Below are 23,084 nucleotides of genomic sequence, written 5' to 3' on the forward strand. Positions count from 1 at the left end.
AACACCAATATTTTATTTATTTAAAATATACTGTTCATCATCACCATCAACGAGGTGGTATAGTCCTGTTAAGAGCTGTTCATGTTCTGAGCCGCCTCTTACCCGCTTATTCTGCCAACAGAGACACTCAGGGGAGAGTGGTGTAAACAGTAAATAAAAGTTTAAAAAGGTATTATTTTTTTATTTAATATATTATGTTTTTGTTATGATACTCCCAAAATTATTCCACATAAATCTGCTGATTTTTTTTGCTAAATTCTGTGCAGAAATGGCAAAAAATGTCTGCAGATACTGTCTGGCCCTAGTTATGCTAGCACCCTGCTAGCCATTTAGATTTATTAAACAGTTTAGTTAGGTTATAGCTCCAGTTGCCTACATAAAGCAATCATTACAATATACTTTGTCCTTTCATGGACTTAAAATATTTAAGGCAAATTATTTATTTTTCATTGGCTCAAGTGATCAAATTTAGATGTAAAACCATTTACTTTTTTATTGAATGAATGAACATTTTATGGGAATTGAGGTTTTGATTAAAGCTATATCATCTTGTTTAGGACAAATATAAAAAAATCTAAATTTATTGACTTTCTTCAATAAGACAAATATGCTTTGTACCAGGTTATATAAAATTGTTCTCATGGAGTTCTTTACAGCAAATTATTTATTTTGCATTGGGTCAAGTAATAAAATAATCTAATAAATCTCTAGTAATCTAAATAAAATGTAGATGTGAATCATTACCATGCATTTTTATTAATTGGATGAAAGAAAGCTGTAAAAGTACTAATTTGTATAAAAATAGGCCTACATATTCTGTCCTTCAGATCACTTAAAAATTCACTTATAAACTTTTTTAATTAATTCACATGGTTACTTTATAATAATTATAACAACATTACAAACATTATCCACTCAAAAAAATGTTGCTGGTCGTTAAAATTACTTATTCAAAATTAGTTGAACCAACACAATTCTTGAGGTTTTTTTAGTACAACTAAATTGTTTTATGTATGTTACCTTAAATTATGAACTTAAATCAATTTGTGTTGGAACAATTGTGTGAAACCCGACATTTAATAGTGTAAAATACATAAAATAACACATGATAACAAATTTTAGAAGTTACACAAAATTTATTTGAATATGTAATAAATATCATAATGTAAATATGAAACTACTGAACGTAAGCAATGGTTAATAGTTCCACAGAGCGCAATAACAATGTCGTAATTGTAAAACTAAACCTATAAAAAATAATTACGTTTTGGATATAAGTAAAAGATTACAGTTTGAAGTTAAAATGTTACCTCTTGTTTGTTTCATTTACAAACGCGTTTTATTAAAAGATAAAGTGTGTAACTGTGCATACATCTGCACGTGAACGCGCTAACGTAACGTCAAACTGAAGTAAAGTTTCTCATGACTTGACTGTCAATTTCTATTGAGCTAAAATGATTACAGCTTAAAGACACAAAGTTAAAGCGAAGTCTTACCTTAACTCGAATAACTCCAGTCTTGTACCGAGGATTTTAAAACTCACTTTAATGCAGAATGAACGTATGTGTGATGTCCGTCAGGGAGAGCGAGCCGCATCTGCTCTGACTGGCGCGCGCTCTCAGATCTTGAGCGTTTGCGCGTGCACGACATCCTTCCTGCACCGCGGGGAATCCATAAACAGATGTCTATGGGGAAATGAACAACTTTTTTGTTGTTTTAAAGTATGAATAGTGTGAAAATATACAATCACAGAACATTATAAAGAAAAAAATAAAATAAATAAAATAATGAATTTACAAACCAAAAACCTTTAATTTTTTAAATATTTTACTTACTGAAATGCACTATTACTAAACTAGTTCTAAATCTATTACAAAAAAGCAACTGAAATATTTAAATGATGTAATCTTTAATGTTTGATGATGGAATTCAACAACTTTGATAACTATTATCACTTGATTCTAGTAGAAACCAAAAACCTTTAAAATAATAAATCAATGCGAAACACATGTAAATACGAATCATTTTTAATTAACTAAAACCAAAGACTATTGAATAAAAAAGGGACTTTGCTAAAACTAAATACTGAAAAATAATGTTTTTGTTACTTGAAAACTTACAGAAAAATATATAAGTTTTATTGTCATAGTAGCTAATAATGATATTTTTTACAGTTAAAATACACAGATAAAACATAAACAACATGCACATATACAAAACAAAAACTAACTAATGACAAAAAAAAATGACAATTATTTTTCTTGAAATATTTTACTTACTAAAATGCATTATTAATTTGAAACTGTTTCAAAATCTATTACAAAAAAGGCTTTAAAAACAACTGATTTTGCAAATGATGTAATCTTTTCTTTAATCTGTGATGATGGAAATCAACAATGTTGATCATATGTTAATTACTACGTCATCTTGTGATAAATACCTTACTTGATTCTAATAAACCCAAAACCTTTAATACTGTAAATCAATGTGAAATACATTGTTTTTTATTATAGTTAACTAAAACTAAAATCATAATACTGAAAAAAAAAAAATTTTTTTTTTTGTTAGGCTATACTTGAAATACATGAAAAAAGTAGCTAATAATGATACTTTTCTATACATTACAGTACAATAACTCACAATAAAGCATAAACAACATGCACATATACAAAACAAAATAACAAATGACAAAAAAAGCATTATTATTTTTCTTTAAATATTTTACTTACTGAAATGCAGTATTAATTTGAAACTGTTTCTAAATCTATTACAAAAAGGCTTTAAAAATAACAGAAATTTGCAAATGATGTAATCTTTCTTTAATGTGTGATGATGGAAATGAACTTTGATAACTATCATACGTTAATTACAACATCATCATGTGATAAATACCTCACTTGATTCTAATAGAAACCCAAAACCTTTAAAATAACAAATCAATGCAGAACACAGATTTTTTTATTATTATAGTTAACTAAAACTAAAATCATAATAGTGAATAAAATGTAACTTTTGTTAGACTACTTGAAATGCATGAAAAAAAGTATAGTAGCTAATAATGATCCTTTTCTATACATTACAGTAAAATAACTCACAATTAAACAAACAACACGCACATATACAAAACAAATCATACATTAATTACTACGTCATCATGTGATAAATACCTCACTTGATTCTAATAGTAGAAACCCAAAACCTTTAAAAAAATAAATCAATGCGAAATACATTATTATTTAAAATTATTGTTAACTAAAACTAAAATCATAATACTGAACAAAATATAACTTTTATTAGGCTACTTGAAATGCATGAAGGACAAAAAATATGTAATAATGATACTTTTCTATACATTACAGTACAATAAATCACAATGAAACATAAACAACATGCACATATACAAAACAAAAACAAACAAAAAACATTATTATTTTCTTTAAATACTTTGCTTTCTGAAATGCATGTATTACTATAAAAATATTTCTAAATCTATTACAAAAAAAGGCTTTAAAGACAACTGAAATTTGTAAATTATATAATCTTTAATGTTTAATGATGGAAATCAACAACTTTTATAACTTTCATACGTTAATTACTATGTCATGAGATAAATACCTCACTTGATTCTAATAGTAGAAACCCAAAACCTTTAAAATAACAAATCAATGCAAAATACCAATTATTTTTAAAAGTTAACTAAAACTAAAGACTACAGAAAAAAAGGCACTTTGCTAAACCTAAATATCATTTTTTGTAACTTGAAATATAACTCTTTAACTCCCCCACCAAGAAAAAAAACTATTTGGAAAGCATTTCTCCTAATGTCGCTAGTTAACACAGTCAATGCATTTTTTTTTCAACACATCCCATAATTTCTAGAATATCAACCTCTACCAAAATGTTGATATGTCAGTTTATGACCAATATGAAATTAATAACTAAAATAAAAAGAGCAAAGTGTGTATGGATGTTTCCCAGAGATGGGTTGCAGCTGGAAGGGCATCTGCTGCGTAAAACTTATGCTGGATAAGTTGGCGGTTCATTCTGCTGTGGCAACCCCTGATTATTAAAGGGAATACGCCGAAAAGAAAATGAATGAATGAATATTATCCATGATCGTGGGTGTCTCCAGCTTTGTCCCTCGTGCGCTTCAGTTACACACACATCCAGTAGGTGTCATCTGTAAGCCTCGACTTCAAACCGTAGAGGAAGAACCATACGGGTGGAAGCGGAAGTAAATGGTGTTCACCTCTGTGTAAACAAAAGAAGTGAATTATTGCATGAATTCACCGCAGATATGATTAGTTCACTTTGGTTTTGACAACTCTTTAGTTTTTATGCTTCTGATGTTCTGAATGACAGTGGTGATCTTCCGTCATTTTGTACATTAATCGGACAAATCAGTCATGGTAAGTGAAGCATTCATATTTCTGCACATCTAGTTGTGCTGTTGTGGTTGGTATACATGCCGTAATACCATAGGACTTTGATATGTTCTTACTTGAAAGAATACCCTGGTCCAAAATATGGTACTTTTGCCTGTTGAATATGAAAATGCCATAACATGCTGCATGTCTTATGTTATGTGCACTAACCTGACAAAAGTCTTGTCGTTTATTCAAGTTTTAGGTTCAACAAATATTAACTTGACTTCTAGTTGATCATTTGGTATCAGAAGTGGCTTATATGAAAGGTAAATGCCTCTAGATTACACTTATTTTACCAAAATAAAATATGACCATGCCTTAATTTTAAATTATTTAATTAGGACAGTAAGGTCTGACTTTGCTTAGACAAAAGTCTTGTCACTTAATGTCCAGTATAGAATATAAAGTCGTGCTGCAGTGGAAATGAATTAATATTGTGTCTGACTCCCATGAGCGTGGAGGACTGCATCCATACATCTCTGCAATGACTCAAATCACTTATTAATAAAGTCATCTGGAATGGCAAAGAAAGCGTTATTACAGGACTCCCAGAGTTCATCAAGATTCTTGGGATTCATCTTCGATGCCTCCTCCTCCATCTTACCCCAGACATGCTCAACAATGTTCATGTCGGGTGACTTGGCTGGCCAATTCTGGAGCACCTTGACATTCTTTGCTTTCTTTCCTGCTCAAGAATTTGCCCTCTCCTGTGGTTGGTAATGTAATGGGTAGCTCAAATGTCTTGATACCTCAGGCTGTTGATGTTGCCATCCATTCTGCAAATCTCTTGCATGCCCTCATACTGAATGTAACCCCAAACCATGATTTGTCCTTGGCCAAACTTGACTGATTTCTGTGAGAATCTTGGGTCGATGCGGGTTCCAGCAGGTCTTTTGCTGTATTTCTGATGATTGGGATGCAGTTCAAAGGATGATTCCTCTGAAAAAATCTACCTTCTGCCACTTTTCCAAATGATCAACTAGAAGTCAAGTTATTATTTGGTGCTCTTACAACTGAGATCGACAACAAGACTTTTGTAGGTAGTGTAGATGGCCGTTACAGTTTTTAATCTGATCAAATTATGTGTTAATAAATAAAATGTAGTTTTTGGCACTATTTTAATATTTGAACTGTGCCTTGTATATTTATATATAATGTAAATATAATGTAATTTATTTAAGGTGGAATAGACCGCATACAATTACAAATTAAAATTTGAACACATAGAAACTGCAGCAATGGATCTACATTTGATTTAATGTTTTGTTTTATATTTCAGGACAGTGAAGTGTCAGACTTTGAACAGCCTCCCGGACCAGAGAGGACTCTGATTCGGGGCAATGCTCCTGTGTATTGTGTTTGTCGCAGACCAGACATCAACTGCTTCATGATGTATGATGGGTTTCCCTTTAAATCTGTCCACATTTTCTTCATGAAGTCAATTATTTAGTTGTTCTAATTGGTTTTCATGTACACAGTGGTTGTGACAGCTGCAGCGAATGGTTTCATGGAGACTGCATTAAAATATCAGAGAAGACGGCCAAAACCATCCGCGTGTGGTACTGTGAAAAGTGCAGAAGTAAGGAAGAATTCATAAAAATTTAAACATATTCAAAATGTATTTTTATTTTTTCTTATTGGTTTTTACATATATATATATATATATTATGCAAAAATCCCTTTTATAAGGGATTTAAACACAGTTGTATGGCAGAAGTGTGTGAATATATTCAGTGTCTAATGATTAAAATTTATTAATTCAAAATTTTATAATCACACTTAATAAAAACAGTCTACAGAAACACTTTGATTGACATTCTCCCGTTGTACGTGTCATCAGAAGGAGAAAGCCCCGCCCATTGGTAACAATCTCTCCCTCATTAGCATAGACAGCCCTGAGTGAGAAGCAGCCTACCGCCATTAGAGTTTTCACACCATACCTAAGAGGATTATAGATGTGAAGCATTATGAATGTCTTCTGTGACCCCGTTTATACTGATACGTTTTAGTTTTAAACGGCGTTTTAGAACGAAAACGATCCATGTCCACACTGGCGTTTCACCTAGTGTTTCTGAAAAGATCTCTGTCCATACTACACTACTGAAAACGCACAACACTTGATCCCATACACACACACTCTGTCATGTGCTGCAGCGTATGCAGATGTCTGAGCCCCAGATAGTCAGCGGTTGCTTTGAACAGTTCATCAAGGATCTAGCGCTGGATCTCATCTTACTATAGTTGTTAAATGTGATATTTAATTCATCTGGTCTCTATCTAATGACTCTTCAGTCTTTTTAATGTTTTATGTTAATGTTTTTAGTCTTTTATGTTATAGGCTTCATTTTGTTATAAACATGCATACAGTGAAGATGGCGCTCATATGAATATGTCTGTTGTAAAAATTTGTAATAATGACAAAAATACTAATTTGTGCATACTCCTGGTGTATTCTAAAAATTTTTTGAAAATTTCTGTTTCAAGGGCTATGTAGTCCTTCTCCCTATGTCTTCAAGCTAAAGAGAATTGGGTACAGGGAAGGGCCAAGGGGTAGAATTGGGATCGGGTCTTCATCGGAGACTTTTTTTTAACTTTTTGCAAAAAGGGGCATAATAGGTGCCTCTTTAAGTTTTAAATTCATTTTGTTGAGTGTAATATTTTAAATTATAGCATCAGAAACAACCTCCATATGTGCATCCTGTGCTCTAGGTAAAGACGAAACCTTAGAAGTCAAATACCGCCCCAAGAAAAGCAGAGAGAAGGAAGCCGAGACAGACGGGCCCGATACCCAGCCTGACACACCAGATTTCAAGTCAGACGGACGGCGTGGGTCACGAGTGAGGAATTCTGATTCATAACAACTGCTCTTAGAATAATTGTATATCTAACAATGATGTTGTTTGTTTATTTTGGCACTTTTTATGGTTTTGTCCACAGATTAAGCGCTCTGCTCGCATGTGTGGAGAATGTGAAGCCTGTTTGCGCACAGAGGACTGCGGGCTGTGTGACTTCTGCAAAGACATGAAGAAGTTTGGAGGCCCGAATAAGATCAGACAGAAGTGTCGACTGAGGCAGTGTGAAGTGCGCGCTAGGGTGAGTTTTACGTGTGTAAGTTTTGCTATTATAGAAACTTATTTATTGGCATTATAGAAACTTATGTATTGCATGCTAGGGTGAGTTTCACTTTTGTACAATTTGTCATTATAGAAACGTATTTATTGCCATTATAGAAACTTTTTTGTTGCACTCTATTGTAGGTTTTGCTTTTGTAAACTGTTATTCACATGTATTTATTGCCATTATAAAAAAACATATTTATTGGCATTATAGAAACTTGTATACAGTGCATCTGGAAAGTATTCATAGCGCTTTACTTTTTCCACATTTTTCTATGTTACAGTCTTATTCCAAAATGGATTAATTTATTTCCTCAACATTCTACACACAATACCCCATAATGACAATGTGAAAAATATTTTTTTGAAATTGTTGCAAATTTATTAAAGATAAAAAAGCTAATATAATCACATGTACAGACGTATTCACAACCTTTGCCGTGAAGCTCTAAATCAAGCTCAGGTACATTCTGTTTCCACTGATCATTCATGAGATGTGTCAGCAGTTTAATTTGAGTTCACCTGTGGTAAATTCAGTTGATTAGACATGATTTGAAAAGGTATGCACCTGTCTATATAAGGTCCCAGGGTTGACAGTGCATGTCATAGCACAAACCAAGCATGAAGACAAAGGAATTGTTTGTAGACCTCCGAGACAACATTGTCTCGAGGTGCATGTCAGGGAAGGTTACAGAAAAATTTCTGCTGCCCTGACAGTTCCAATGAGCACAGTGGCCTCCATCATCCGTAAGTGGAAGATGTTTAAAACCACCAAGACTCTTCCTAGAGCTGGCCGGCCATTTTAAGCTGAGTGATCGGGGGAGAAGGGCCTTAGTCAGGGAGGTGATCAATAACCCGATGGTCACTCTGTCTGAGCACCAGCGTTCTTCTGTGGAGAAAGGGGAACCCTACAGAAGGACAGCCATCTGAGCAGCAATCCACCAGTCAGGCCTGTATGGTAGAGTGGCCAGACGGAAGCAACTCCTCACCTGGAATTTGCCAAAAGGCATCTGATAAACTCTCTGACCATAAAAAACTAAATTCTCTGGTCTGATGAGACTAAAATTGAACTCTTTGGAGAGAATGCCAGGCATTACGTTTGGAGAAAGCCAGGCACCGCTCATCACCAGGCTAACACCATCCCTACAGTGAAACATGGTGGTGGCAGCATCATGCTGTGGGGATGTTTTTCAGCAGCAGGAACTGGAAGAATAGTCAGGATAGAGGGAAAGATGAATGCAGCAATGTACAGAGACATCCTGAATGAAAACCTGCTTCAGAGTGCTCTTGACCTCAGACTGAGGCGATGGTTCATCTTCCAGCAGGACAATGACCCAAAGCACAACGCCAAAATATCAGTGAAATGGCTTCACAACAACTCGGTGAATGTCCTTGAGTGGCCCAGCCAGAGCCCAGACCTAAATCCTATTGAACATCTCTGGAGAGATCTGAAAATGGCTGTTCACCGTCGCTTCCCATCCAACCTGATAAAGCTTGAGAGGTACTGCAAAGAGGAATGGGCAAAAATTCCCAAAGACAAGTGTGCCAAGCTTGTGGCATCATATTCAAGAAGACTTGAGGCTGTAATTGCTGCCAAAGGTGCATCAACAAAGTATTGAGCAAAGGCTGTGAATACTTCTGTACATGTGATTTTTCAGGTTTTTTATTTTTATTAAAATTGCAACAATTTTAAAAACTCTTTTTTTCAATTGTCATTATAGGGTGTTGTGTGTAGAATGTTGAGGCAATAAATGAATTTAATCCATTTTAGAATAAGGCTGTAACAAAAAATTGTGGAAAAAGTGAAGCGCTATGAATGCTTTCTGTATGCAGGATGGATGATGGATGGATGGATAGAGATGATAGATAGATAGATAGATAGATAGATAGATAGATAGAAAGAAAGAAAGAAAGAAAGAAAGAAAGAAAGAAAGAAAGAAATGTTACCCTGCCGACAACAACATTTCATTTGCATGCTTTGTTTTAGACTGTCCCCACCTACATGTATCAAATGTATTTAAACTGAGTGTCTGTTGTACCAATTGAGAGTTTCTTTCGATGACGCCACATCGGCGCTGAGATTTTCTTATTAAAAGGATTCTGCTTTGAAGATACCGAAAGTTCTCCCTGGTGTTTTTCTGGTCTCGTCTTAGAATTTCACAACAGTTTGGTGCAGTGACCCAGACAAGAGAAATTCACAACAGTTTCCTCAAAAACATGTTGATCCATTTAGACATGAAAACTGCAAGCTTTCGATTCCTGAATGGGAATTTTGTCACTGTTTTGAAGCACACTCTAGATTTTAGATATCCTTAAAACTAACATTCTGATACTAACATTTAAAATGCTTTATTTTGATTTCACAGGGATTTAATCACTGTGCATCTTATTTTGCATTGTTCTTAGAAAATGTTGCGAGTGAAGGACGAGGAGTACTCCATGTCTAAGAGCAGAGACTATCAGGACGGCCCACTGTCTGAAGAGTACAGTGAGAATGAGCTGGAGCTGTATCAGCAGTACTGCGCGGGACAGTATGGAGATAACAGCACGGTACCCGCTTCACACTGTCATGTCAACCTTTAGCAAAAATCTATCTTTGTAATACATCTGGACAATGTTCTTGGAGGCCCGTCATTCTGTTGTTTTTAGCTTGTCCAACGCACAATCTTAATAGTTTCTAGTGAGTATGCACACTTTGCTTATGTGTTTCAGGCTGGTTAAATTTGGATACGAGCTAAACTTCACAGTAGACATGCTAATATTCAATAATTTTTTTATATTGTGATAATCAGTGTTGGGGTTAACGCATAACAAGTAACGCGAGTTGCATAAAAATAATACTTTTCTAAGTAATAAGTGATGTAGCTATAAGGCATCATAAGCTATAAAACATTATAAGACATTAATGGGTTTTAAGTTAATTAGGTAGTTTTCGGTTGTGATGTCAGGTGACCAAAATTCAATATCTAGCCAGCGTCTGAGGACAATGTTATTTTGTTGTCCAATAATGACGTCAAATGACGTTGATATTTGGTCGATTTTAGGTTGTGTTAGTAAGTGACCAAAATCCAACGTCTAGCCAACATCTTAAACCAACATCATATAAACTTCAAACACTGACATTTATTTGTCAGGTATGGCAACCAAAATCCAACATCTGACAGACGTCATAGTGGTAACGTACACACAACATAAACTAACATCATTAGATGTTGAATTTTGGTTATTTTTAGGTTGCGTTGGAAAGTGATCAAAATAAAACATCTGTCCGATGTTTTGACACTCACGTCGGTCTGACATTGGGTTCTGACGTCAACACGATTTTCATTTCTACCCAAAATGCAACGTCCCCATGACGTTGGGGTACAACATTAATCTGATGTCATGTTGATGTCCTGTGCCAGCTAAGCCAAAACTTTTGTAAGGTTTCAAAGCTTTAAGCCCTGCAATGGAGTTTATCACATCAACAAATGCTTAAAGGTTTGGACCTCCGCTTGATAAATTTTTCCAGAAAAGTGTTGTAAGAACAGCTCCTATGTTCAAAATGTATTTATCACTTGTAAAATAATTATTAATAAGACTGAGCTGCCTCAGATCAGGTCAGACCAAATGTGCAGTATGCAGTCTTGGTAATAACAATGACAAAGGGCCTTCAATTGAAAAGTTGACTTAAATTATTATTTTATCACTGATATGGCCCTAATGTGTATCTAATTTGTTTTTTATTTGTTGTTGTTTTTTTACCAGGGTTGGAATAGTGATGACGACGATGGTTCATATGGAGAATCGTCTCTGAGAAAGAAAGCTGTTAAGGTCAAACACGTGAAAAGAAGAGAAAAGCGATCTGAAAAATCTGAAAAAAAGGTAAAGGCCTAAAATAGGCATCAAAAAACGTTTAAGCATGGCAAATAAAATAGTAGCCAGGAAAAGTTCTATTTCTTCTTTTATTAAAGTACCCAATGCTAAGGAAAATAAATGTTAGAAAAAATGCCTTTTTATGTCTAATATAGGCCAATATAGGAGAATATGAAACTCATACTTGAGGAAGAATATAAACAACTTTTATTCAGAGATTTTTAGAAACAAAATTTAATTAAAATGTTACAAGTGTTACAAGTAAAATGTTTAGATTTGTCCACCTGTCGGTTTTTGGAGACGTATGCATCACCATATGGGGCATAAGAATATGATGTGTGTTTGGAAAATAACTTCAATAGATATAACTTGGATATTGACCACACTTTGTTATTATTGCTCATTTATTAGTTTGCTGGCAATTAGAGCTGAATTTAGAAATAGTTTTGAAACAAATATTTGCGCTTAACAATCAATATAAATATGTAGGCTAATGGATGTTTTCAGCAGAGTGCGTACAACACCGTTTCCTTATCCACAAATGTAAAGCAGTAAAGCGAAAGTAAAGAGGCTGAATGGAGGAGGCTCATTCTTTGTACTCGCGCTGCAGGTGCTCTTTAACTGTTTTCTCGCTGGTGAAGCGTTCAGTTTTTCCACTTACAAAGTCCGTCATGTATAACTCCGCAACTGACTCCTAACGGGAATGGGAGATGAGACTGATTGCTTTAATGCAGGTTATACCCAAAATACACCCATAACTCATTAAGACAATAAACACAACCCTGTTAGACCATGCACCGCGGTGCAGAATGTATTTTTACGTCCTTAAAATAGCAAAAGTGGATTCGGACACGCCCTAATGCTTTTGCGCCCTGCGCTTTAGACTTTGTGCTAAAATCGTTAAAATAAATCCCAAAACTTTAGGTGAGAAAAGCATTTTTTGCAGTGTAGCCATTTTTGGCTCATCATCATGCTTAAAATAAAAACTAAATTAGGTCTTTGTTTTTAATCATAAGAAAGAGGAGAATAAATCTCGGAAGCACAAGCCCAAGCAGAAGCACCGTGACCGGGTGAGACACAGCGAGCGGGCAGAAGTTCGAGACAGCGGAGGAGCCAGACAGTGCCTCGGACCCGGCTGTGTGGAAGCTGCACGCGCAAACTCCAAATACTGCTCTGACGACTGCGGGATGAAGCTCGCTGCAAAGTACATCTGCAAATACAGCACTGTTGTAGAGGGCAATATACAGTTGAAGTCAAAATTATTAGCCCAAATGAATATTTATTCTTGTGGATAAAGTTTTATTTGTTTTATTTCGGCTAGAATAAAAGCATTTTTTAATTTTTAAAACCATTTTAAGGTCAATATTATTAGCCTCCTTAAGCAATATTTAGTTTTCAATAGTCTACAGAACAAACCACTGTTGTACAATGACTTGCCTAATTACCCTAACTTGCCTAGTTAACCTAGTTACTCCTAAATGTCACTTTAATCTGAATACTAGTATCTTGAAAAATATCTAGTCAAATATTATGTACTGTCATAATGTCAAAGATAAAATAAATCAGATATAAGAGATGAGTTATTAAAACTATTATGTTTAGATATGTGCTGAAAGAAAATCTTCTTTCCGTTAAACAGAAATTTGAGAAAAAATATTCAGGAGGGCTAATAATTCAGGAGGGCTAATAATTCTGACTTCAACTGTATATGATATTACGGAGACTCTAAACATGTTTTTGTCTTCCCAGTCGAATCTGTGAGATTTTGCCTCAGCGGATCCAGCAGTGGCAGCAGAGCCCGTGCATTGCAGAAGAGCAGGGCAAGAAGTTTCTGGAGCGAATCCGCCGTGAGCAGCAGTTGGCTCGCATGAGACTAACTGAGATGGAGAAACGCTTTCATGAGCTGGAGGGCATCATCGCTAAAGCCAAACAGCAGGTTGTGCAGTACGATGAAGAGGTTAGAGCCATCATTAAAAAGCACAAGTTTTAGCATTCTGCTGATGTGTAAATACTGCAAACACATTATAGTTTATTGTGGGGCTGGGTGGCATGACAAGTTTCTCACATCACTGTATAAACCATCACATTTAAGATAAAAGTTCTAGTAAACTGAAACTGTGTCAGTCCAGTTTTCAGAGCTGAAGTTCAGTTCAGTTCAGTTCAGTGTGGTTTAATTTTACTGCTGAAAGTCCAAAGTCTATCGATGCGCAGCTCCACAAGTTCCAAAACAAGACAGCCAGTGGCTAGGAACAAAACTTCACCAATTGATGAAAGTGAAGGAAAAAAACCTTGAGATAGACCAGGCTCAGTTGGGCAAGACCATTTCTCATCTGGCCAAACTTCTTGTGCTGAGCTGCAGTCTAGGCACCAGAGGCTAGAAAACGCTGGACATCCATCGTGGAGAAGCTGCACAAAATAAACAATAGTGCATTATGAAATTAGATGCTTTTTATTTTGTTCATGCAAACTATAATGTCATAGTATGGAGGACGAAACCTGCAAAAACAATGAATAAATAAATATGCAAATAAATAAATAAATGAGTAAATAAATTTTATATTCCTGCATAAATAAAAGGATAAATAAAAAAATAAATATGCAGATAAATAAAAGGATGAATAAATAAATATGCAGATAAATAAAACAATAAATAAATACATAAATATGCAGATAAATAAAAGGATAAATAAATATGTAGATAAATAAAAGGATAAATAAATAAATAAATAAATAAATCAATATGCAGATAAATAAAAGGATGAATAAATATGCAGATAAATAAAACAATAAATAAATACATAAATATGCAGATAAATAAAAGGATAAATAAATATGTAGATAAATAAAAGGATAAATAAATAAATAAATAAATATGTAGATAAATAAAAGGATAAATAAATGAATATGCAGATAAATAAAAGGATAAATAAATAAATATGCAGATAAATAAAAGGATAAATAAATAAATATGCAGATAAATAAAAGGATAAAAAATATGTAGATAAATAAAAGGATAAATAAATAAATAAATAAATAAATATGCAGATAAATAAAAAGATAAATAAATAAATATGCAGATAAATAAAAGGATAAATAAATAAATATGCAGATAAATAAAGCGATAAATAAATAAATATGTTTATAAATAAAACAATAAATAAATAAATATGCAGATAAATAAAAGGATAAATAAATATGTAGATTAATAAAAGGATAAATAAATAAATAAATATGCAGATAAATAAAAGGATAAATAAATATATATGCCGATAAATGAAACGATAAATAATTAAATAAATATGCAGATAAATAAAACAATAAATAAATACATAAATTTGCAGATAAATAAAACAATAATTAAATACATAAATATGCAGATAAATAAAACGATGAATAAATATGCAGATAAATAAAACAATAAATAAACATGCAGATAAATAAAACAATAAATAAATAAATATGCAGATAAAAAAATGCAGATAAATGAAACAATAAATAAATAAATATGCAGATAAATAAATAAATATGCAGATAAATGAAACATAAATAAATAAATAAATATGCAGATAAATAAAAGGATAAATAAATAAATATGTAGATAAATAAAAAGATAAATAAATAAATATGTAGATAAATAAAAGGATAAATAAATAAATATGCAGATAAATAAAAGGATAAATAAATACATATGCAGATAAATAAAAGGATAAATAAATATGTAGATAAATAAAAGGATAAATAAATTAATATGCCGATAAAAGATAAATAAATAAATACATTTGCAGATAAATAAAACGATGAATAAATATGCAGATAAATAAAACGATGAATAAATATGCAGATAAATAAACAATAAATAAATAAATAAATATGCAGATAAATAAAACAATAAATAAATGAATATGCAGATAAATAAAACAATAAGTAAATAAATAAATACACTGATACATAAATAAATAAAAAATATTGGGAGAATGATAAGAAAAAAATCTGCTTTCTCATCAGCATTCTCTCATTTTACATTATTCGTGTAATTTATTTAATTATTTATCTAATTATTTAATTATTGATATATTTATTTATGCAGGAATTTGTAGGTTTTTATATTTATTTATTTTGCGTATTTATTTTTTTATTGATGTAGGAATTTATGGATTTATTTACTCATTTATTTAGATTGCATAGTTATTTTTTTATTGTTTTGCAGGTTTCGTCCTCCATATCACAGTGTTAGGTTTTCTAAATATAGATTTTTTTTCTTTCCCTGAAGGTCAACGAGGGCGATGATGACACCGATTTGCAAATCTTCTGTGTGTCCTGCAGTCATTCAGTTAACCCCAAGGTGGCGCTACGTCATATGGAAAGGTGCTATGCCAAGGTGTGTCATTTTTGAAGTGTCTGTTTTAAATAAATTAAATAGACATTTTAATTTTCATGTCTTTTTAATATCATTGTTTTTCTTTTTAACTAGTATGAGAGTCAGACATCCTTTGGCTCCATGTACCCCACACGCATAGAGGGGTAAGAAAATTTAAATAATTAAAAATATATATAATATTAAGATGTACATAATTATTAAAATGTTAGAAGTTTTTAAGTCTCTTATGTCCAACAAGGCTGTGTTTACTAAAAAAACACAATACAAATAGAATTAAAGTGAAATATTCTTAAAATTACATTATTTCTAAAACTATCTATCTATCTATCTATCTATCTATCTATCTATCTATCTATCTATCTATCTATCTATCTATCTATCCATCCATCCATCCATCCATCCATCCATCCATCCATCCATCCATCCATCCATCCATCCATCCATCCATCCATCCATCCATCCATCCATCCATCCATCCATCCATCTACCTACCTACCTGTCTGTCTTTCTGTCTGCCTGTCTCTCTCTCACTCTCTCTCTCGCTTTCTCTCTCTTTCTGTGTATATACACACACACACACACACACACACACACACACACACACACACATACATATACATACATACATACATACATACATACATACATACATACATACATACATATATACATATATATATATATATATATATATATATATATATATATATATATATATATATATATATATATATATGTATACATACATACACACACACACACACACACACTAGTAAGATGTACCTAATAAAGTGGCCGGGAAATATCTATGTATATTTTTTTTAAGTCTTTAGTCCACATGATTTAAATCATAAATAAATATCTTCATTTGTTTAACAAATATTTCTCATTACATTATTAATGTTTAAAACAGCATGCTATTTTTATATGGAAATCATAATATTTTTATTTTGCATTTGTGCGATTAAATGTGTTTCAACAAAAGCATCTGTGAACAGCAAAAGAAATCTGTTGTTTCTTTAAATCTTAAGTGTAACTTTTGATTAATTTAATGCATCCTTACTAAGTAAACAGGCTTGATCTTCTGTCTTATGTAAAGTTTATTGTGTTTTTTTTTAACAGTATTATTTCTTTATCTGTAAAATGAGGGAGAAAATCACTAAGCACACCTTTTATGCCTTTTGAAAATATCAAATAAAACACTTGCAAACAATATTTAATTCTCATATTATTTCTGCTCTCTTTCTCCATATATATATATAGTGCTACACGGCTCTTCTGTGATGTTTACAATCCACAAAGTAAGACATACTGTAAAAGACTGCAGGTCCTCTGTCCGGAGCACTCCAGAGACCCCAAGGTTATGCATTTCATACATAAACACCTCATTTGCATAGACATCAAGAATGTTATTCCTAAATGCGAATGCTTTGCGTGCAGATTCCTGCGGATGAGGTCTGTGGGTGTCCACTGGTTCGAGATGTGTTCGAACCCACCGGTGAATACTGTAGAGTGTCCAAACGGAAGTGTAACAAGCACTACTGCTGGGAGAAACTCCGCAGGGCTGAAGTCGACCTGGAACGAGTGCGAGTGGTCAGTATATTAGCTCTAGGGCTGCCAAGTGTCCCCTATTGGATAGGATGTCCTGTATAATTCTATTTTTGTACCCCTACCCCGTTCCCCTTGGCCCTTCAAACATCCAATCACGCTCATTCACACTCATACACCACGGAAAATTTAGCCCACCCAATTCACCTGTACCACATGTCCTTGGACTGTGGGGGAAACCGGAGCACCTGAAGAAAACCCATGCGAACGCGGGGAGAACATGCAAATTCCACACAGAAACACCAACTGACTCAGCCGAGGCACTACCTAAAGCGCCACCGCGATGCCTATTAGGGATTATAGATAGCAAAGTTTATTGGTTTTTATTTTAGTGTTTTTTTTTTTTTTATTTATTTGTTTTTTTTAAGGGTTTAGGGATTATAGATAGCAAAGTTTATTGGTTTTTATTTTTGTGTTTTTTTTTTTGTTTTTTTTTAGGGATTAGGGATTATAGATAGCAAAGTTAATCGGTTTTTATTTTAGCGTTTTTTTTTTAATTTTTATTATTTTTTTTCAAAGCATGACGGTAAAACATGAACGCGGTTATTGAAACAGAATTGTTTGTCGTAAAAATTCATAATAATGACAAAGAAAATATTATTTTGTGCATCTCCTGACTTCCGGGTGCAGCTATGCAGCTGTTGTAGCTGGTGTATTCTGAGAAATTTTCTTACCCCTTGGTTTCGAGTGTGGTCCTGAAAAATCTCTCTTTCGAGTGCTGGTGGGAACCGTGGGAGGGGAGAACCAGCTCATTTGCATTAAAGGCACAGGCAACAAAAACAGCTACAATGTCTTAACAGCTCAACTTCAGATTCAGAAATATATAATAAATAATCTGATGGGTGTTTTGAGCTGAAACTTCACAGACACATTTTAGAGACACAAAAGACTCATCTTAAATCACAGGTGTCAAACTTAGTTCCAAAAGGGCCGCAGCTCTGCACAGTTTAGTTCCAATCCTAATTAAACACACCTGATCAAGCTCTGATCAAAGTCCTGATCAAAGTCCTTCAGGCTTGTTTGAAACCTACAGGTAAGTGTGTTGGAGCAGGGTTGGAACTAAACTGTGCAGGGCTTTGGCCCTTTAGGAATTGAGTTTGACACTCCTGTCTTAAATCTTGAAAAAGGGGTGAAATAGGTGCCCTTTAAATCAAGCAGGATTTTCTAGAAAAGTCAAAAATATTAAATCATGTCAAAAAAAATAAATAAAAAATAGAAAAAATATAGAAATGATAACAAAATTAAGTGAGTTTTTCATTAAAACAAGCGAAACAATATAGTTTTCATTTTAAGATTATTTTACTTGTTTTAAGTAGATTCTCACTAAATGTTGACATATTATTTAAAAAAAAAAAAAACATTTTTATTTGTCAAATGCTTCTTGATCAAGACCGGTTACTCACTGAAGCTAAGCAGGGCTGAGCCTGGTCAGTACCTGGATTGGAGACCACATGGGAAAAACTAGGTTGCTGTTGCAAGTGGTGTTAGAGAGGCCAGCAGGGGGTGCTCAACCTGTGGTCTGTGTGGGTCCTAATGCCCCACAAAAAGTGAAGGGGACACTACACTATCTGTCTTTCGGATGAAACGTTAATCCGAGGTCCTGACTCTCTATGGTCATTAAAAATCCCATGGCACTTCTCGTAAAGAGTAGGGGTGTAACCCCGGTGTCCTGGCCAAAGTCCCTTAATCGGCCCTTACGATCATGGCCTCCCAATCTTCCCCATTCATCGAATTGGCTGAATCACTGTCTCTCGACTCCACTAATAGCTGGTGTGTGGTGAGCGCACTGGCGCCGTTGTCCTGTGGTTGCTGTTGCATCATCCAAGTGGATGCCACACACTTCTGGTGGTGTGGAGAGACCTCCCTTATGATTGTGAAGAGCTTTGGATGTATGGCCATACACAATAAATGCGCTATATAAATACACACATTACATTACATTGATTTAGGAGTTATTTAGACTAGAAAGAGACAAAAACAAAGTAAGAAAGGCATTTTCTGCAGTGTATTAACATTTAAAATGAAAACTGATTAATTATTGCAATTTTGAAAACTCCCGTTAAATTACAACATTGGCTCATTCTAAAAACATACCCCTATATACATTTCTGGAGATCGCAAATTATGTAGCCAAAAGCACCTATGGTTGCATTTTGTCTTTAAAGTGAATGCTACGGAGTGGTATGACACCGTTCCTATTTGCGCTTACCTCTGTATGGATGGCTTTCTTGCTGTTAGTTTGTCCAGTTAGCTTGTCCTCAGACTTGTCATCGGACTTGAGATGCAGAGAGGAGTTGACCATGACGACAGAGTTCGAGTCAAATGAAGAACGGTTCCTGAATACATGATAAAAAAAAGAAGCTTTTTTTCTGGATTGCTTTTGAAAACCGTCGGTTGGGTTCAGGGAAGTGGATGGGCGGATCAATCGGTGCTTTTAAAAAACACGATTGGTTGGGTTTAGGGAAGAGGAGGATAAGTCAGTCAGTCAGTCAGTCAGTCGACAGCGGCCTCTGGTGGATTTACACTCTGGTGGAGAACAGCATGCGCGAATGGCATTCGCGAGAGAAATTTGAGATCTCAAAAAGTGTTCACAGTGGCCTCTGACGCATTTACGCGAGAACAATAGGCGTGAATGGCACTCTTGAGAAAAATTTGAGATCTGAAAATGCGTACACAGCGGCCTCTGGTGGATTCATGAAAACTAAAACTCCAAAAAAATGCAGCTCCTGGGACGTATTTGCCGCTCTCCAGAAATGTATATAGAGATACGTTTTCAGAATGAGCCAGGGTTGTTAAATCCTGTAACATTGCAATTAGCTAATCGCTAAAGGCTGCAAATTAAAGGCAGGTTTGTATAAAGGCAATTAATCAATATGTATTTATATACAAAGTTATTATATTACACAATGTTTAGTACAGAGCCTCTAAAGTGACTTGCAAAAAATAATAATGAAGACTTTTAATAATGCAATAATTATAAGTCAATATACGGTAAAGTAAACATGATACTATATCGACAGAACAGAGATCAACTTCTCCATAATGCAATTCACAACAATAAATAAATGGCAAAAACACTTGCAAATCACAAAATACGGAAACTACTCATTAACAGATCATTTTTACAGTGTTTATCTTTAATCATTTCACCTCTTCTTTTCCTCCAGTGGTACAAGTTGGATGAGTTGTTTGAGCAGGAGCGCAATGTGAAAACAGCCATGACGAATCGCGCAGGTCTAATGGCGCTCATGCTGCACCAGACAATTCAACACGACCCAATTACCACTGACCTGAGAACCAGCAAAGACAGATAAGGTTACAGTCATTCATTCCCTTTCATCATCCGTTCACGTTTTTATGTATTGCACTTTTAACCATGAAGCCGTTTTCTTTTTGATGTTACAGAGAAATGAAGAAGTCCTCCTGAAGTCGCCTCACGTTTGTGAAGATTTGTCCGATTTAATCTCTTAGCAGTTGAAGATTGATTTATATAGTGTTTTTGTTTATTTTCTGTACAAATGTTTAAACATTCTTAAAGGGAAAGGCCACCTGAATATATAAATTCAGTCATCATTTACTCACGCTTCACTTTTTTTAATGTTTAAAGCCGGTAAACGTTGACTTCCATATTTTTTTTATCAATGGTTACCTGTTTCTAACATTCTTCGAAATATCTTCTTTTGTGTTCACGCAAAAAAAAAGGCTTGAAATCACTTGGGATTGAGTAAATAGTGAGCACATTTTTATTTATGTGTGAACTATCCCTTTAAATTGATTAACTTGAGAGCAAAGTGATATAATTTATTCATTTTTAATGCAAATAAATGATGATGATGATAATAAATAAAACTAATTTACAATTAAAACAAGAATTAATACATGCCAATAGAGTAAAAAAACCTTTCTAAGCATTCCTAAAACTAGATTTAATATCATTTTGTGTCTGAAGTAATCAATTTAAAGGGATAGTTCACGCAAAAATTAAAATGTATTTAAGAATGTTCAAATGTTTTTACTAGAAAAGAGCAAGGATACTGTGTAAGAAAGATATTTTTAGCAGTGAAACTGATTCATATACAACAGTCATCATGTTTCTGTGTTCGTGTAATCGTTGGCTTTATTCTTTGAACGGTGCTGTGACGATGTGCTGTGCTCACATTTTTAGATTTTTAATCTCATAATCCTGTATTGTGCATTAAAAGGTAAACCCAAGAAAGACTCAATTATTATTTTGTAGCTGGTGAAATATCATTTGGGCTGTCACGGTGGTGCAGTGAGTTGCATGATCGCCTCACAACAAGAAGGTCACTGGTTCAAGCCTCAGCTGGGTCAGTTGGCAATTCTATGTGGAGTTTGCATGGTCTCATCTTGTTGGTGTGGGTTTCCTCTGGGTGCTCCAGTTTTCCCCTACAAAATAAGGACATGCAGTGCAGGTGAATTGAGTTTACGTGTGAATGCAAGAGTGTATGGATGTTTCCCAGTGATGTTTTGCAGCTGGAAGGGCGTTCACTGTATAAAACATATGCTGGATAAGTTGGTAGTTCATTCCACTGTGGCGACCCCTTATTAATAAAGGGACTAAGCCGAAATAAAAATGAATGATTGAATGAAATGCCATTTGTCTTAAGATTGCATGTCTTATTGCATAAAGGAACTGTTTTAGCCATTCACATTGGTTTAATAGGTTGATTACGTAATCATTTCAATTTAGTTCAAATTTAGTGTTTTGTTTATGTTATGAATATTTCCAAACGTAAATTAATTAGCAAGAAATATTTGGTTTTAGGAACAAAGTTTGGGCTCCTAAACATGATTTTAATACTTCCACACTTAAAAAAATACCATTAACTAGTCATAACTAGGCACACACGAAATCTGTGCACACAGAAATCCGCAGATTTTTGGCCCATCATGTCTATTTATTTACTTGTGTAAATGTGTGTAAATTTATATTCAGTTTTTTAATTATTTTCAGTAATATCATTGATTAATATGAAAATGGTTATATGATTTATTTACAATACAGTTTAAAAATTTATATTTAGTAATCTATACTATAAGAGACTTGCTTTGTTGTGGATCTAACTGGATTTACATCGTAAACATTAAATAAGTGTTATTTTATTTTTATTTCATATATTGAGTTTTTAATTGCAGTACTCCTAAAATTATTCTGCATAAATCCGCAGAATTTTTACAAAATTCTGTACAGAAATAGCAAAAAAATGTCTGCAGATTCTGTCTGGCCCTATTCATAACATGTTTTTATTTAGTCGTAACTTATTAAACTAAGTTCTTCATGTTCTAACTTAATTTTATAAGTTACACAAACTGTTTTAAATGACTCGTGAGTTCAAATGACTCACATGGTTAATTTGATTCAACTTAATAACTGAAGGCAACCAGTATTTCTTTACAGTGCAGGGTTTAACGTTTCATTGATGGAACATAACCGTTACTCTGAGGAATATGAGGTAACTGTACAATATGTATTATTGTTTTTTGTAATTACATTTTTTTTATTAAATTATTTGGCCATAATTATGGTGCATGATAAGTAAAATGTTTTATACTTTTGTTTTGCTCTGGTCTCTGATCCACGTCAAGGGCCTGACTGGAATAACGCGACTCAGAGGTAAGATTAATTAGGTTTTAGGAATAATTTATAACAAGAATGACGACAAAGGTAAAGTAAAAACA

The 23,084-nt window shown here is 33.7% G+C and overlaps 2 protein-coding genes across 4 annotated transcripts in view; one reads left to right on the plus strand and one right to left on the minus strand.

Annotated features, from left to right (window-relative positions):
• zgc:113363 overlaps nucleotides 1-1,604 on the minus strand; it is a 34,535-nt gene extending 32,931 nt beyond the window's left edge. For 2 of the 3 annotated variants that reach the window (XM_087263939.1, XM_087263938.1), the window contains exon 1: nucleotides 1,497-1,604. The gene's annotated coding sequence lies outside the window, so the exon portion shown is untranslated. The remainder of the gene's footprint in view (nucleotides 1-1,496) is intronic. The other variant, NM_001123302.1, reaches the window with a different exon arrangement.
• A 2,632-nt stretch (nucleotides 1,605-4,236) lies between these two features.
• Nucleotides 4,237-21,596, plus strand: cxxc1a (CXXC finger protein 1a). Its single transcript, NM_200599.1, is given in 15 exon segments — nucleotides 4,237-4,409; nucleotides 5,707-5,819; nucleotides 5,906-6,006; nucleotides 7,137-7,264; nucleotides 7,365-7,520; nucleotides 9,950-10,093; nucleotides 11,291-11,407; nucleotides 12,415-12,602; nucleotides 13,148-13,355; nucleotides 15,669-15,776; nucleotides 15,870-15,919; nucleotides 17,040-17,136; nucleotides 17,217-17,369; nucleotides 20,552-20,699; nucleotides 20,790-21,596. Coding segments are annotated over 14 exon segments (1,713 nt in total). The 5' UTR covers nucleotides 4,237-4,406; the 3' UTR covers nucleotide 20,699; nucleotides 20,790-21,596.
• The last annotated feature ends 1,488 nt before the right edge of the window (nucleotides 21,597-23,084 follow it).

Source organism: Danio rerio, chromosome 8, assembly GCF_052040795.2.
Source record: "Danio rerio strain M-AB ecotype USA chromosome 8, GRCz13ab, whole genome shotgun sequence".
In the NCBI taxonomy this organism is placed as follows: Eukaryota; Metazoa; Chordata; class Actinopteri; order Cypriniformes; family Danionidae; genus Danio; species Danio rerio.